The sequence below is a fragment of the Erpetoichthys calabaricus genome, chromosome 4, assembly GCF_900747795.2.
Source record: "Erpetoichthys calabaricus chromosome 4, fErpCal1.3, whole genome shotgun sequence".
NCBI lineage: Eukaryota > Metazoa > Chordata > Cladistia > Polypteriformes > Polypteridae > Erpetoichthys > Erpetoichthys calabaricus.
The window spans coordinates 124692088-124710929 of NC_041397.2; the positions used below are offsets into that span (position 1 = coordinate 124692088).

The window sequence follows — 18842 nt, forward strand, 5'->3', positions numbered from 1 at the left end:
AAGAATGCAACATAACCACCCAAAAGATGCACAGTGTCAGTTTTTAAGTGAGATAGCTGCTACAGAGAACTTTTTACGTGTGCCAGGAGCAAAGATGTAATTAAAAAGCATTAAATATATACATTTGCTAAACTGCTCGAAGGGGTGGGCAAAAAAAAAAGTAGCTTGAAGGTTGTCATATGCAGACACAGCACTTGGTGAGCACTTTGGACATATATTCCCGGCTGCTTCCTCCCTTTGTGTGCTCATACAAGCGGTCCTGTACAGCACACCTGGGTAGCTCTCATTGAGCGCAAGTTGTGAAACACTTGCGTAGAGTATAATAATCAAGTCGTTGATGGTGATGAACAGTTGAGGTTGGCATTTGCTCATAAATGTATGCTCATTTAAGAGCTGCTTATTTCATTTAAGTTATTTTTTTAATTGATTCCCAGCCCTAATATTTTTCTTATTATATATTATTGCAACCTGGTTATTTTAACATAGCGTTTTTAAGTTTGTGTCAATTGTGAATATTGAGACATTTCTTGGAGCTCTGGTATAAGCAACATTTGGTTGTGTTTGTGGAAAACCTGTGTTTTGTGCTTGCTTACTTTAAGTGTCTGCCCCATGAACTTTATTTAAAGTCATAGTAAGTGCAACTCACACAGCATTTATCAGATTGAAAATCCATATGGAACATGTAGAATGAACACATCATGGTGCAACTTGTTAATATTATCAGTAGTATAACATTTGGCTTGGGGGTTTTTCACATATGCTGTTGTCTTGTCCCATTACACAGTTTAAGCAGGTCTAGGTTATGCTGTAACATATTCAAAACCCAAATGTTTAATATATAGTGGTCTGTTGGCATACAGTTTAATTCTAAACAGTTAATGAACTTGGTGGGATAAAACACAGCCTTCTGGAAATCGATGACAATGTCAGTATATGTTGTGGAGTGTTCAGACAGCTGATGGTGTATTTGGAGACTGATGAGAATTCTCAAAGCCATTAATGATTATGCAGTTGTAAATATTTACAAAAACATTGTACTTCTTAAGACTGATTAAACCACTGTTTAAATGAAATTTAGTTAAATGTTTGAAATGTGGGGACTGATTGTCAGTTTTTCAATAAAGAATAAATTGCATACTAATTTCAGCAAATGCCTGACGGATTGATGTGTTATTTACAAGCCAAAGAGGCATCCATCCCTTTCTGTGAAATGTAGAACCTCTTGTATATTTGTCTGTTTACAGTATGTGAGACTGTTTGGAGTTCTTGGATACCCTGTATTATTTGTATTGTCATTGTAAAGGTTTTCCTTGACAGTCCAAAGGGTGTGGTAGTATTATAGAGAACAGAATGACATATGCATTTAAACTATAATAAAAAATAAAAACTGGGCTGGATGAAGATTATTACATGTAATAAGCAGCTTATTTTTTTTAATAAAGACCAAAAGGTTGCAGACATTTTGATTATTGAGTAACTCCCAGTGGCATGAATGCCATGTTACAACAGCCCATGCCGAAAAAACATTTGTCTTCAAAACTAATAGAGCACAAGCACTGTCTTCATGGACACACAAGCACAGCCACACACAGCCTGATTGTGCAGCACAGCTAGATATGTTGTCTGTTTGATTTGCCACAATTACATGCATCACAGCATAAAGAAAGCTTTGTATTAACTTTTTAGCTACAGTATTGTAGCTAAGCATGTCCTGTGAAGTAGCAAGATATACTTCATGGTCAAATGTTAGAGAGAGTGAGGACATGTAATTATTAAACTAGACTTAGTAATTTCAAGAAAAAACAATATCTCAGTACAGCTTTTTGTTTTAAAGGTGTGCAGGATACCTGTTTCAGAGAGTTGGAAAGATTGCTGCAACGGCAATAGGAGGTGGATTTCTTTTGCTTCAGGTAGGACATTTCTCAAATTCTAAAATAGATTTATGTAACTTTCTACAAGCAGGCTAAAGCAATTCTTGAAAAGTGACAAGACAGATTTGCCAAAAATCTGAAATTTACTTTTTAGTGTTAAAATTGTAGAGAAGTTAAACAACAAAAACAAAGAAAAAACTTACATTGGCAATAAGTCAATTACACAAAATACAGGATAGTCTGTCTTCTCTCATCTTGATTATTATTCTCTATATGGTAAAAGTCAATGTCAATGTTTTTGTGAAACTGCCAAGTAAATTTGACTGTAACACAAAGTTGGCAGTAGTGTGCTTGTATATTCATGTCACGTTTTGCGTTTTGTATGATAGTGAACGATTTCTTCATGGATCTCCCAATGATATGTGCTAAACAGTCCTTCTGCAGTAATGTCACTTGTAGGAACAGGTAGTTCAGTGCCTGTCATGTAATAGTATTATTACTGATGGCTGAATAGAGGTACCCTGCTTACTGTATATTTGCATCATCAGTACTACATCTTGTTATCACTTTGGCACTGAAGAAAAAGAAGGTGCTTACCCTACACTATAACTTGATCTTTTAGATTCCACACTCCATGCAAAGTGTCATTTAACAACTCCTGTTTCATTTTCATGTAGCATAATTTGCATTCAGGTTGGAGGACTGGAGGAAAGAGAGTTTGTGTGCAACATACTGATCTTGCCTTTGGATCTACAGAGCAAAGCCTTAATTTATTCTAGTTTCAGGATCATCAATTAACAGCCTAGGTACAAGTTTTCTCTGGTGCCACAGGAGAACTTTCACTTACTTGAACACTTTCACTGTGTGAATTCAGTGCAATATACATTCACAGCTGTCCATTATGTATCAGTTCCTTTTGTATTTTAACTCTACTGGAAAGAATAAAAATGCAGGATATATAATTCTGAAACCTGCTTTCATGCTTCAATACTTCCTGGAGATTGCATTTTTCTTTTGCATTTGTTTAGTAAGTGACTTAAACCTCATTTCACAATAGTTGTGGATATTCTATGTATTTATTGTGCATTAACATTTACAGTATAAATACTGTTGTGACCTGTGAGTTAACTTGCTTGTGAGAGTCTGTAGTCTGGGTGATCCAGTTATACTGGAGTAGCATGCAAGGAGCTATCCTGAATAGCCTGGTACATTTGACTGGAAAACAATGAGAAGATATACTTTGCCGAACATCTCCAGTGGCCGACAATATGAGTTAGTCTGGGACTCTGTCAGAAAAAAATGTCCTTCTAAGTACATGTTTTGTGTAGATGTTTATGTCAAATCCACTTGATGAAAGTATAAAAAGAGTTTTGAACAAAAGTATTATTTTCTGAATTTTCTGACTAAAAATAGGCCTGAGCACATACTTGTAAATCAGCAGTCAGCTGTTTTTACAGTTGTGTGCCTGTTTAAACCTTTACTAACCCTAAGATGTGCTGGCAGATGAGTCATCCAACCGGGTTTGCCAGCTTTTCTCACAGAGTTGTACAGGGTGTCTGAAATAGTCATAAAATACATAAGATGATTTTGGATATGTAGCCAAAATAAAAACCCTGTAAAATATTTTTTCATTACAACTGTGTGTAAAAGAACAGCAATTTTGTTTTTGAACTACAGTATGTATGTTAAATGTCATTTAACATTCACAAAAAAACAGACAGGCAGGCAGCTAAGGAAGGATTCCAAATTGCACGGTTTGACATGCATTTGTTGACAGAAGAAAATGACCTATCAAGCAGCTGCTGCACACTTATGGAAGTAAGGAGAAATGCATTACAAAGCTTAAAGCAGTCATAAAACAAAGTTTATCAAGAGCAACGCAAAACAAACCTCCACTGCCAATTGAGACATTTTTACTGTCGCTCAAGTGAGTCTGTAACTTACTGTTATATAATACGTGACTGACTCATGCTAGAATAATATGTGAGAGTTCTTTAAAAGGCTGGATATTTCAGAAATCTGCTGGATAACAATCTGCCTTTCACTAAGATGTGAAAACAGTCACTGAATAAGTGACAAACTTACACATATTTGCTCACACTTACAATGCATGCCCTCTATCAGTCAGCCATTGCAGTATACATTGATAATTGTACATTCATTCAAAAGCTAAATTTGCAATCCAGTCCATAACACCTAACCTATCAAACAAAGTCAATCTTAGAGCTAGCGGGTAAAAACTTTACCCATCTCCCCTTACCTGCAGTGACTCTATTGTGGAGTCACTACTATACAATTCTGTCTTGTTTTAAATACTGCCAACACAAAGCATACAATTGGTTTCTGTTTGCTTTTGAGCAAGAGCAATTATGTTATTTTTATAAACCAATTGACTTCATCCATCCATCCATTTCCAACCCGCTATATTCCTAACTACAGGGTCACGGGGGGTCCTGCTGGAGCCAATCCCAGCCAACACAGGGCACAAGGCAGGAACCAATCCCGGGCAGGGTGCCAACCCACCGCAGCAATTGACTTTTATTGTTAAAAAAAAAAACAAAAAAAACTCCCAAGTGTGTATTGCTTTCTTATAAAGAAGCAATTACCTGCATAGCACAAATATTAAAAATACTTAGAAGATTTACACACACACATTGGTTCTTTTTACTGAAGATGATAGTACATTACTTTTTACTGTTTTGGCATTGTTTGAGAGAGTGTTTACCCTTATTAGAGGAAACATCACATTACTGTACAGTGTTGTTGAGAGTAACTAAACTTATCTTTAAAAATGAGCACTACAGAGTGGAAGACTCTTTTTAATGTATTGTAAGGTAAACCTGGCAGACTTCAGAAAACGTTCTCAATAGCACAAATTCAAAGTAGCAAAGGACATGCAATTTTCACACTAGTTATATACTAAGGAACATAACCTGCATTTTGAGCCTTGCTAAGAATAAATGCGATCATCAATTTATAGGTCTGTTAAGTGTCTTTATACAGTGTAACACTGGAATACATTACAAATCACATTAGATATTCTGAATAGTGCAAAATTAGCTATGCTAAGACAGATTGCATCTCAAAAGTCAAAATTAGATTTGTGCAGACTCTTGTGTGTGTTTGTATTACAAGTGGTTACACATTATTGTGAGCAAAACATTATTTTAAAAAATCTGCTCTGAAGTGTCTCAGTGTACAAGATAGAAATTTAAGTAAAACTACTGGTTGTGAAATAATTTTAAACTGAAAGTCGCATTGAATATTGGTAGTTAAAAATGTAACACTCTTTATTAAATGGATGGGTGATTTTTTTTTTCCTTAGCTGCAAACCTAAATAGAGCAGTGAACCAAGAAATAAGGAAAGGAGTATTGTATTCAGTATAAGCTGAGGTACAGTGCCATGTATGAGTAAGACAACTGGCATGGATGCAGCAGTAATTGGTGCCTGTTTTAAAAATAGAATGTGTCACAGATGGTCTTGTAGATTCCTGTAGTGCCACAATACAGAATTTCGGGTTAGAAAAATAAAGATAGCAATTATGCCAAAACCACTTGGTAAAGTAGGGTAATATTGGAAATTAAATTTTATTACATAATCTCCTTAACACTGAAGTATGGTGAAGAACAGAAAGCACCAACATTTGGTGCATTTCCAAGGTGTGAAAAGGACCTAAGAATGTGATAGAATTTCTATTGATTAGATGCTAATGGTCATTGAAAACCCCAGGTAAGAACATTCAGAAATTCTCTGGATACACAGTCCTCTATTGAGGAAAAAATAGTATTGCTGAAGGTATAAAATATAAACGTAACCAAGATTCATTTATTGGTTAAGCGTTGATGGTTAATTTTGCTTTATAATAAGGGAAATCTAGGTGCTAGCTGCCTGTAAGTTATATATATATTATTGGTGTAAAACTGTATGAAATCCAAAAAACACAAGAAATGATCAACTATAATTAATGTTAAATCAAACAGACAAGGGAACCTCACCCTGGCATTTGGGAGGGGGGGGAGGGAGAAGTGTTATTGGAGAGTTAATTCAACTGCAAGTAGGTCTTAGGTTATACAACTAGTGATGTATTTCTAACTGCACTCAAACTGCAATTGGCCAATTAAAGATTTAACCGGTGTGAAGACAACACTTTATGTAGACGTGACTTGTAAAGGAAGCAGCATTATGGTTTTCGTTTCAGCTATGATGTTCCAAAGACAATTTGCACACTACTGCAAGCAAGCTCTTTACTTGAACCTGGAGTCACAACATGCAATTCCACACAACATTGATTGTCATCATTAAAAGCTTAGTATTGGATAACTGCTATTAATTGTGACGATAAATTGGAACTCTACCTAATAACTAGTAAAGAGCCAGCTAAAGACATTTTTTTCTCATTTTTAATTGCTCTACTGTGTAACAAGCCCATAATTAACCAATAACAAGTAAACTAGTAAATTTTACATGATTTAACTAACTGTAGACAGTGAGCCTTGAGCATCCCAACAATTTAGTTCTCGCTCACCTGGAACAAAGGTAAGCTGACTCTAAATTCATACTAAAATTCCACAAACGCAACATTGAATTAAAAAAAGCTTATAAAATCTAGAAAATCCAGAATATCTCCAAACAAACAAAGAACATCCCATGTTTCTTTTATGTTTATATATAAATCATTAGCATATTTCTGTAATCCTTATGTTGTCAATAAATCATAAAATTCTGTTTCTTAAAATGGGACCCAGTTTAGTTACTTTCTATATCTAATGGTTATGATTCCCTTTTATACAGAGAAAGGTGAGGAAAGTAGAACAGGAGCGCAACCAAAATAAATTACTGGCTTTACCAGAAGCAATCCAACAATTCATTCTAACATTAACCTGTCCATTAATTTTCCCTATACTGTGCATGTATGTTGGATTTGTAATTTAAATGTTTGTTTTTGTTTGTAATTTTGGGATTGGGAATTGTTAATGAGGCACTGTGTATTATTTTCTTATTTTCATAATCGCTACTTTATTCATCAGTAGATTATTTTAACTTGTTTTTAAATAAGGATATTTTAAATACCGTGTTTGTAGGCAGCCGATCGCCCAATTAGAGGTGATGAGTGCTACAAGTGAACTGAAGCTGGACAAGGTAGAACTGGAGCTGCTTCAATATAAAGTTGATGGTAGATATTGTCTATATTGATAAAGGATTCTGACTGTTTTTTAGATAGCTGAAATAAAGCAAATGTGTCACATTTCTGAATCTTAGCATTGGCAGTCTCTTCAGAAATGTAAAATCCTGTAAATTTTGCAGTGGACCTTAAACTTAGCAGTTTAGAACATTAGGTGATTGTATTACCCACATGATATGAATACTTAATAATTCATGTTCTGGGCTCACCAAACAGGGGCATGTGCTGTCTAAAGATGAGACACTCTATTCTAGTCTGAAAATGTTGTGTCACCTGGAATGCCCAGACAACTGCCAAAAAACAGTCTCACTATAAATCATATTTGCACAACTGAATCAAATAAAGTATTATAAAAAAGCGAGTAAGCAACCACTCACCTTTTCAGGTAAAATGGGGTTTGGAACCCTTCTGAAACTGGTCCATCTCATTTTGAGCACTTTAGTGATACACATGATCAGAACTTATAAATAAAGTGAGTGTTCTTACACAGTGGCAGTTGCACCTTTTATAACATATATGTGGAAGAAACAGTTTGATTATAATCAGGAAGTGAGAAACCGAAGTAGAAATAAAGTATACTTTAGTGTATAGTATGGGCAAAGTAAGGAAAGAAGTGTCAGAACTTTCTCAGATTCGGGACATAATATGGTGAGCACAATAAGCTTGTTTATCATCATTTCTAAGAGCTATCGATCTCAGTAAGCACTTTCTTCTTTAACCATTATAAGCACTAATGGTGTAAGTTGCAGCTGGGCTGCTTTTTATGCTTATAGGTATGTGGAGTGGTTTATTGATCAATATTTTAGTTTTCATAAAACAAAACCGTTCATTTTTAAAACAAGGGTTTGTGTTCTTAACGTTTTCTTTCATTTAGTTACTACTGGAGAGCAGCTTTCTGAATGTAAGTGTCCTGGAGCCCATGAGTGCTTTACATGTTTCATGTTTCTTTCTTCTGTTAAGTAACTTGAATCCACACTTCCTCATCTCGTAACTTAACTTGACACAGTTACTGCAGTTTTAAATGCGTTGTAGTGGTATGCAGAAGTGTCATTTGATTTCAGATTATGCAGAACTCCTCAGCAAAGTACTGATCAATATTTGTAAGTGTAGTCCTTCCTTTTACAGGTCAGTTACTTCTTGGCATTTATTTTATGGGAGGTGAGCGCACATGTGAGTTAACTAATAACTATCGTAGACTGCATTGTTTAAATTGATTTTGTCATGTTCAATAAAGTTCACCTTGTGCACAATTTAAAGTCCACATTTACTTTATTCCCTTTTTCACATGTTGAATCGAAATGGTTAAAAGAAAGAAACAGAAATGGGCAGGAGCCAGCTATGTTATAACCCATTTTGTGTCTGCTCTACCATAGGGTGACATCGCAAGAGAGAACGTAAGAGCACACAACAAGAGGGCAAGAATAGGGGGGGAAAAAAAAGAAATGCATCCCAGTGCAAACATGCCGCACATCTGAAACCTGACGTTCCATTGCCCATTGTGACACACCACCACCAACAACATAATAGCCCATAACAATTAAACAGGTCAGTCTACCAACCAAAAAAAGAAGAAAGTTAGGTTGGCTCTAAATAGAAATACATACCTCAACTGTATTGCAAAGATAACAGAGCTTTCCCTTACAGTGGGAGCAGAAAACCAGTGTTAGGCAAGAGTGTCACTGGTGATTGTATAAAGGGCACTGAAAACCTAAAAGAGAAAAGTGAATTGTATTATGCCCCTAGTTTTAATTCAGAAAGGGCATGAGGTTTCATTAACTATTGACATTTTGTAAACTCGGCAAAGACTATGGTCATTTCCATGCACAGAATACAAAATAAGTCAAAGCTAGCTCTGTGCTTCCTTTATCATGGGATATGTGATGTTGGGTGAAGAGGTGCAGACATCTACAGTATATGTCAGTGCCTACAAGTTTTTCTGTGAGCCAAACTGTATTAAAACCACTGGTTGCAAAAAAAAAGGCACTTGATAGCATTGAAATAAGATTGCATATTTATGACAAAGCATTGATTTAGGAAACCATATCCTGGAAAAAAAAAGCAGCTAACTCCATTTGTGAAATCTTGGCTGATACAAATAATATACACTTGTATGTTTTTTTTTCTTCTGAGTGATAACACAAGGCAAGGGTGTCATTTTTTTGCTGCTGTTTATGTAATAGATTGTGGGTTTTAGGTATTAAAATTTGAGTGCCCTGTATTCAAATGATATGCTTCACGAAGTTTCTGACCCAAACATTTCATTTAAGCATATGCTGCAGATACTGGATTAATATCAGAAGATCTTAAGCTGTTAGACAGGTTTAAGTAAAATACATTTATGTCGATTTCTGTGTCTTTTTAGGAAGAACTCGTAGTTAAAAACTAAACATTTTTCAGTTTCTATACTTTTTATTTGATTCAGTTTATGTTGAATAGTTATTTTTAGAACTGCACATGTATATTATATTAATAGTAATCTGGAATATGAAGTAGATGTTCTAGAAACATAAGACATGAGGGTTTGATGCAAATGGATTTCCAGTAACCCCCATACATGGTAGATAATGCACCGGGAGTGGCAATTGAACATGTATAGCTATTTAGGAAAGTGTAAGACAGACTGACATTATCCATTTTGTCAGACATGGAACACAAGTCCTTGGCTTAAAAAGCTGCTGCTAGACACTCTCTTAATATCAGCTTCTTCATGACTGGGCTTTCTTTGGAATGCAACATCTGTGCTTTTCAACTAAAATGATGAGTAGTAGTATCCAAATATTAGGTCAGGTCAGGTTGGGGAGCAAGCGCTAGTTACTGGACGTTGGCGCACCCACTAATAAAATGACCATCTATCTGCCACAGCCAGGTTTTACGTGGGAGTCCCTTTTTCCTGGTCCAGCTGCTTGGGTCCCCAACAATGAGGACCCTGTGAGCCGGATCACCTTAAGGGAATCGTGCCACATGACCGTAGTGCTGTAACAGATGCTACCTCACAATGCAGGTAATGTGCCTCATTCAGAACTCCTTTAGCAGCCATTCGTTCAACACATGGTCAAACCATCAGTACCCAAGGATTCTCTAAAGAGACATAGTACGGAAGGAGTCCAGTCTTCATTTCAGGCCACTGGATAGCGTCCATGTCTCACAACCATATACCAAAACAGGAAGCACCAGGACTCTAAAGATTTGGACCTTTGCCCTTTGGCACAGATATCGGAAGTGCCACACAACCCTTTCCAGCGACCTCATGACCCCCCACTAAGAGTCACCAGAGACATGAATGTCACTGCTGAGGTAAGTAAGACCTTAGAAGAGGTTGTCACTGTTTCCACAGACAAACACACTGCTGATGGCTGTGTCCAAAAGATCATGCCTTGATCTTGGTTTTTATCCAGGACACTCGCAAGCCCAGACACTCAGACTCCTCACTTAGTCTCTCGAGAGCCCCAACCAGAACCTCCATTGATTCCGCAAAGACCACAGCTTTGTTAGCAAAGTCAAGATCAGTGATGATCTTCCTTCACCAACAGATGGCCCACCCAGTCCATGCAAGCATTGCAGAAGGTACAAACAAGAACAAACGCCTGACGAACCCCAGAATCAGCTGGGAAAAATGCAGAGGTTCCTCCTCCACTCTGCACACCACTTGCAGTATCAGTGTATAGACTTACGATATCCTGCAACTTAGTAGGGATCCCACAAAGGATGTCCCACAGGGCAGCTCGATCAACTGAGTTAAATGATTTACGAGAATCGACTAAGGCTGCAAAGAAACTCTGCCAAAATTTGCATGTGTGCTTGATGAGAGCCCTCAGTGCTAGGATGCAGTCAATGGTAGACTTCTTAGGCGTTAAATCAGACTGCTATGGTCACTGGTAGATGAGCAAGTGATCACAGATCCTATTGAGGGTGAACCTAGGGAGGACCTTATCTGGTAATGAGAGCAGCGTTATCCCCCTTTAGTTGCTGCAATCCAGGCGATCACCCTTTCCTTTCCAGATAGGGGCAACAAGTCCCATTTCCAGTCAGTTGGGATGATGCCTGTCTCCCAAATGGAAACAAAGATTGCTTGCAATGCCAGGAGGGCAGCCTTACCACCAGCCTGGAGAAGTTCACCCGAAATACCACAGCCTTCTCAACCCTCAACTGGTTCACCACCTGCATTATCTCAGTGAGATTGGGTGGTTCAATTGGAGGATCAAGCTTAAGAACCGTAGACCCAGAGATGTCCCAACGTCCTAGCTGGAAGATCATCTTTAAAACAGCTGTTCAAAGTAGCCAGCCCAGCGGGTCACAACTGCAGCATCATCCGTAAGGACCATTTCATCACCTGCTCTGACTGAGGACTCTCCGGGAATCAGCTTTGGATGTGTGTAATACTTCAATTCCTCTGTAAGCAGGATGTAGGTCACTAGACCATAGATGGTGTGTTATTTGCTCACAGATTCTCCTAACAAACACCTCCTTATCTGACATCAAAGGCCCCACAGCCATCATTCTCAGTTCCCGGTACAGAACAGAGTTGCCATTAAGCCATGCGCTGCGACTCCTCTCTGTAATATCCAGGGTGCCCTTTGAGATGCAACACCTTCTGGGAGCACAGGCAACACCAACATAACCCTCAGCAACCTTCTGAGTCTGCAAGTTCCTCACACAAACTGCATGCAGATTTATTAGAAACAGCCTGATCTTGAAGTCTGGCCAGGTCCAGTCTCATTCTTCTTCTTCTTCTTCTTCTTCTTCTTCTTCTTCTTCTTCTTATTATTCTAGTAGATGGAAGCTTACTGGACATAAGCTGGATTTTTAGAGTAACAACAGGTCTGTGGTCAGAATTCACAAACTGGACACTTCTGTAGACCCTGCAGTTTTGAAGGAGCCTCCAGTGTCTGCCCATGAGGATGTGATCAGTCTCCTTCACCACACCACCAGTATTGGAGTACCAAGTTCAATGATGTAGCTTAGGGCACTGGAACAAGGGTCGAACAATCTGCAGCCCCTGACCTTTCGCAAAGTCAAAAAACATCGAGCCACTTTCACTAAAGTCGCCAGATCCATGGTGACCAACACAATTCTCATAGCCAACCCTGTCAGTGCCAGTAGTCACATTTAGTCACCCATGACCAGAGGAGTGTCGCCTCATGGGCATCCATCAACCCCTGAGTGAAGTTGCAAATAGAATGTCTCCCTCACCAAGACATCACTCACCGCGGTTGGGGCATACACTGAGACAACAGACAAGGCACCCAAAAGAGTGCCTTAATCTGAGTCTCATAATATGCTCTTTGAAAGGAGTGACATCAGACACCATCGGAAGGAGCCGATCAACCACAGCAATAGCTACTCCTTGAGTATGACAGCCATCAGAGTGACCAGACCACCTACAGAGATCTGGCCAGTTCCAGGTCTGTGCACCGTAGAGAGTGCCGCCACTGAAGTGCAGAGTTGCAAAGCTCAGTTGACAGCAGTGGAAGATGATCATCATGCCGGAGAGACAAGATTTTGTACATACCTACCCAGATGGGCTGCCTCATATTGGGACTCAAGTGCGACCATGCAGCTGGTGATGTCTCAGCACCACACCAGTTCCCATCCTCAACAAGCCTGACCTCATTGGCTCTCTGGCGGTTTCCACTCTTCCGGGGATGAGGCTCCTGAGAGCTTTCCCCCATCCCCTTCATAATGCAAGCAGCATTCCTTAGGGCAGCTGCAGCAGGCCTACTCCCACGGAGAGCAGAAAGGAGTGCTGTCTGCCGTTTCGGAGCTGTGTGAAGTTTTTTGCTGCAAGTTGGAAGACCGTTTGCAGGAGCTGGATGCAGTTTAATATCATACGTAAGACTAGATAAATAATAGCAATTGAAAAATAACTACTAATACAAAATGACTATTAGCAGCATGAAATTCATATCACTATTACCCTTTGAAAGGAGAAAAGGAACTGAAATAAGTTCTCCATCTAGGTATTGATATCTGTGGTTGGTGTCTCCTGTGACCCTGCAATGGACAATTCAATAAACAAAAAAAAAAAAACAAACTTCTAATTCTGATGATTCACAAACATTTTGTGTATTTTCTATTCAAAGTAAAACATACAACACAGCAGAATAACAGAAACAAGGAGCAGAATATCTGTCTAATTAATCGGTACCTTCCATTAACCACACAAATAGGACTAGGTGATGTGTGGATTCAATTTGATTCCAATTCACAATGTCCCAATTTGATTCAATATCCATCTTATCTTGACTGAATTAGCGTGAACCGATATATCTGAAGTGGTGTCTTTTTTAGAAATTACTTAACCGTGCATAGACATCATTAATATAATGTGACAAATTTCAGTAACACATTACTTGAATGGTGTCTACATATTGACCTCATAACATATGCATAAGCATGTAATTACATTTAAGAAAAAAATACTTGATTAGTAACAGTCAACTTCAGTATTTAGAAGATGTGGATCAAAGTATCATTGCTCTTTAAAAAAGTAAAAAAAAAAAAAAAAAAAAAAAAGAAGCTTTTTCATGGCTCTGCACTCATTCAAAATTCACCATAATTTAACTCTACATCAGATAATTTACATAATTTATTACATAATTTATCTCCCCATCAGAGTCCACACATATTATGGGAGGGCTCCTTATTTTAATACAGTGCAGTGGCATCTATTTTATAGAACATCTATATCATCTTGCGAATAATATTATTATAAAATAAACAAATATTACTCCTTAAATAATAAATGTTATTCAATAACCTATTCTTCGTGTAGACAATAATCAGCTGCCAAATTTATTTCCCTATTGGACACTTAAAATAATCTTGAATTAATCAAAATTAAAGTGGGAAGACTCTTATCTTTCTATAATTGCTCATGTGTAGCAGTCATGTTAATCAGTCTTGAAAGTGTCCTGACAGTCCTCAGACAAAATGGAAGCATTTTAAAAAGAGGATCTAGAGCTGATACTTGTTGAGCATTAAATGAGGAACATAATAGAAAAAGAACCGACTATCGTGACTGATAACGCAGTTATTATGGAGTTACTTCAAGTTGGCTGCTTTGAGCACATGCTCACTTTTGTATCGCAGGCTGTGCTGAAAATTCCAACAATTGCCAATTTGCTTGGCTGGGTGAGGCACGTTGTAGGGTGTCTTTCCTTTACAGATAAACTACTATAGATTCTGTTATTTTTTGGGCACAGGACGAAATAAATGGAAATTTGGAGCTACCCATTGTCTATAGTGCAGATTGTTTAGGCTCTACTTGTTTGGATGTCGACTGACATTACATTTATGGGTGACAATTGGGATAAATTGTCCTCACAGGTGGTGCTGCTTTGCAGTAAGGAGACTATGGAAGATTGTGGGTTCACTTCCCGGTTCCTCCCTGTGTGGATAGCGCTTTGAGTACTGAGAAAAGTACTATATAAATGTAATGAATTATTGTTATTAAATTATTTCTCAAATTTCTTGTGTTACAACAATGATTAACGTCTGAGTTGCACAGCTTACATGTATATGGCTTTGCTTTTATCTAGTTGTTCTTTATCAATGCACTGTTTGAATCCATGATAAGTTCACACATCTGAATTAAGTGTGTAAGAGGAGTAGACATCATGTTATGCAAAGCAGTAAAGTGCTTTTTACGTTGAAAGCCTTAACAGGCGCATTAACACCATCTATTGGATCAGACGCCAAAAACGAAGATAAGCAAAAATCTACATTTATTAACTGAGAAGGGTAGAGATTCACGAAATTGATCTTGAGACTTTAAGAATCAATACTGAATTGTTAAAATGAAAAATAACAATTGGAAAATCAATATTTTTACCCAGGCCTACACATAAACTATGGCAATAATTTGTTTCACATAAAAAAAATAGCAGAAACAAAAGTCTACTGCCACTATAGCTCTGCAAGGCCAGGATTGGCCACTACCTGTAATATATAGTTTTCTACCAATACTGTAATCATCAAAGTTGGAAGGATGAAGCACAGTATTCTCTGTATTAATACACCAAAATTATACTGGTCATACCATTTTAGTGTATACAAACATTGAAGCAAAACAGTGGTGAATAAACTGACTGGGAGCATCAAGCAAACAAGTTCTATTGTTTATCAGTTTGTACAGTACTATGTGCACTGTGGTTATATCAGCAATACTTTGCTTTTTTTATTAAACTTAGTTAATAGTTGAATCTTTTCACAAAATGTGTGTTATTCAGTTAAATGATACAGTATGTCATGTTTCATTTTCACCCTCTAGTAATTTTGTGCTATCATTGCAGATTGCAAATCACAGTGGGTATGTGCAGGTTGATTGGAAGAAAGTAGAAAAAGATGTCAATAAGGCAAAAAAACACCTTAAAAAGAAGGCGAACAAAGCAGCTCCAGAGATCAACAGCTTTATTGAAGAGGTAAGGACTGTATGTAAAGTATTAGGCACCTTTAAGACAAACACATAAATTAATACCAACAAATAAAATATATTTCTTTTTAAAGCTCTGAGAAAGGGTGCGTGTTTCTCTTTTTTTGTCATTAATATTTCTAATGATGGATACTGAAAATCATGCATGTTTAATACCTAGTGATAATAGTTTATAATATATAAACAGTATGCATGTTTTGCCACTTGGAATTTATTAAAATGGTGTAATATTCTGTAATATTTTTAAGGTGGAAAAATGTGCAGAAACCACTTTACACAAATTATTTTCAGTAGTCTTTTTACTAATTAATTAAATTTTCAATTTTGTGGTAATCACTGGAATTCCCACAGTACACATGTGACCTTCTGTTGAGGTCCAAAATAGTCCGTTTGCCCATCACATAATTAAATCATCCAGTTTACTTCATATTGGCAAATTATACTTTAGAATATAGCACATATAAGATTTCATGCATTTTTTAAAATGTGCATTAGAGGTGTTTTAATGCCTAATATTTTCTAATAAGACTTAAACCTGAAAAGGGCTGTGGGGGACTGGACCTTATTCCTGGAAACACTGGGCACAAGACAGGAACAATCCCCCAGACAGGGCACCATCACAGGGGTACTATTTAATCATTTTCAATAAATGTGTCCAAAAAGTGCTTTGAATATATCTTTTATCCTCATAAACTGATTTTAATAGGAACTGTATTAAGCAACTGTCTTATGTGGATATGGTCGCACCTTCTATGCATCTGATTTGCATATTGGTTGGAATCCTGCAAGTAGAGCTTTCATTCTTAATCAAATGAATTCTTCATGAATAACATGCACTGTTCAAAACTGTTTCCTGCTCCTCTTTACCATTTTTGCTGATTTAGTAGCAGGCATTTAGAAAGATGATGTCTATGATCATGATGTCTATTGCAAATTTATTATATAAACTGTTCTGAAGAACTTAAAAAAAAATTGCACCTTTCTTCCCTTGTGCTGTCAAGACACACACACGACAGACAGCCATGTGATATTGGAGCAATGAATGCTGCCAGTAGCGCTAAAACACACACTTGCTGAAGTTTGTTTATATGCATGTTTTCCATCTGTAATATTCATTAGACAAGTAATGTCTAATCATTGTTAATGTGTTTTCATTAATTTTTCAAAATGTGTTTATTTTGGACAATGCTTTAATAAAATGTTTTATTTCAGTCAACAGAGTTTGTAAAGAAGAATATTGTGCTGTCTGGTGGATTTGTGGGAGGCTTCCTGCTGGGACTTGCATCATAAAACTTTTCTCCTTATTTTTGTGCCTACTGAAGTTGAAGAAATTATACTTGACATCTGTGAGTTTTTTTTTTCTTTCCTTTCTTTCCTGTTCAAACTGAGCAGCAAAACAGAAGAACATTACTACTGGAAATGGGACAGAATCAAGTGCCCAACAGCTACTTTACTTGTGCCTGTGAACAAGCCAGAGGACCTGGAATTCCAAATTCAAAATAAAACTGTGCTGTACAGAGATTTTATTTATGTAGTATTTTCTTTGAGTTATGTGCTGTTTTGCCTTATAATTTTAATTTTGTATGTAGAAAATACTGAGGTTGTCTTTAAGTAGTGTATTTTTTATTTGAAGGTTTTGCCCAACTTAATACATATCTGTTTAGAACTGATATGCATGGTTAATATTGCAAAGATTATTTCCTTAATACATTTTATATAGATATTACTATACCATATACCCACTGTATATATAGTAGTTCAGTTTTGAAACTTTAATATTATAAGATATCACATCAAGAAAATGTTAGTTCTTATAAAGTGCTATACAGTTAAATTGTTATTTTTTTCTATTTTTTTTTTTTTTTTTTTTATAATCAACCATGAGCTAACAGATTTTATGTGTATTGTTATTTATTGGGAGATGCATGGTGTGAATTTCATCTTAAGTTTAGACTTTGCTTTCTGTATTGGAATTGTTCTATCTGTTGTGTAAGATATTATGTACACTTTATTTTAATTGGTTTGTTTACCGCATTGCTTGGGGAAACCAATTGGAAAGTCTATATCGGTATAATAACCAATGTAGTCAAAATAATTGCATTGTTTTTATGGTTGTCAACAGGGCTCAGAATTGTTCACAAATTTTCAAAAATTCAAGTATATCAAATTTTAAAAGTATTTTTTTTCAATTGGTATAGAATGTGTATTACAGCATCTGTGCAGTTCTCTAGTCAGTGTTATATATCTTTATCCATCCAAAATAAACCTCTATAAAACATGAAGGAGAACAATAAAAGTATTTTGCTTTGAAAGACAAATGCACTTCATATCCGTAAGCTCTCCAGACTGGATCTCCTGCCATTTTCACCCTGTAGGAGTCAGGAAAGTTAACACTTTGAGCTTGGCTGGTCAGTCAAATACAGTATGGTTCATTTGATCAGAGCAGAGTATTTACAATTTGCCATGTTCAGTAGTGACTAAGGTGTCAGGAAGTGATCAACTTCAGGTACTTCTGAATATTTTCAAAATCCAGAAAGGTACTGTCTTTTTTTTTTTTTTTCTTGTAGTACAAAAGAGCCGTGCTTTTTATCTAAAAGATGAGCCATTGCAGGCAGGGCGGCTTTCCTTTCATAGCCTTCCTCAAGCAGCTGTGGTTCAGTGCCCTTCATTTTCATTTCTCTCTCTCTAGCCATAATTTTACTACTAGCATTTTACAGGTAATCTGTGGTGGGAAAACTGTTCATACTCCTTGGCATATTTAATCGATAATGCCACTCTTTACTTTTATGTTTAGGGAAATTGTAACCTTGCAAACATATAGGAATTGAGGTCAATCAACCTTTAAACATGTTTATATTTATTGTGTATTTTTTAGTGAAGGAAATGGAAACAACTGTCGTTTCTTAATGTGTTTAAACTGGAAAAAAAGCCCTAGAAAATATTTAGTTTCATTTTCGAGATTTTGGGAAGTACAGTATATTAACAATTGATGTAAACTTTCAATATTGTATCATCGATTTTCTTTTTATTTGTTCTTCTTCTTACCTCTTCTCCTTCCCGTATCAGAAGCTCTGTGTCACATTTTAAAAGCATTAAAAGTATTGTCCTTAATTTAAAGATGTATTTTTGATGTGCCATATGCTAAAGCAGATCAGTGAGAAGCAAGCTGCTAATTACAGTTAATAACTACCTGTCTAACTGGTGGTGATGGTAAAAAAGGAGAGCATCCATTTTTAATGATTAAAAGTAAGACAGTGTTTTGGTGGTCTAACTTGCTTAAAGGCAGAGATTAATGTCAACTCTCAAACACCTGTTTTAAAATCCTCAAAAAAAAGATATTTTTATGTTTTCAGAAAG

The 18842-nt window shown here is 36.6% G+C and overlaps 1 protein-coding gene across 2 annotated transcripts in view; it reads left to right on the forward strand.

Annotated features, from left to right (window-relative positions):
• Positions 1-18602, forward strand: part of fundc1 (FUN14 domain containing 1) — a 28806-nt gene extending 10204 nt beyond the window's left edge. For both annotated transcript variants that reach the window (XM_051926137.1, XM_028799759.2), the window contains exons 3-5: positions 1835-1910; positions 15346-15474; positions 16698-18602. In XM_051926137.1, coding sequence (XP_051782097.1) covers positions 1835-1910; positions 15346-15474; positions 16698-16775 — 283 coding nt within the window. In that variant the 3' untranslated portion in view covers positions 16776-18602. The remainder of the gene's footprint in view (positions 1-1834; positions 1911-15345; positions 15475-16697) is intronic.
• Positions 18603-18842: the final 240 nt, after the last annotated feature.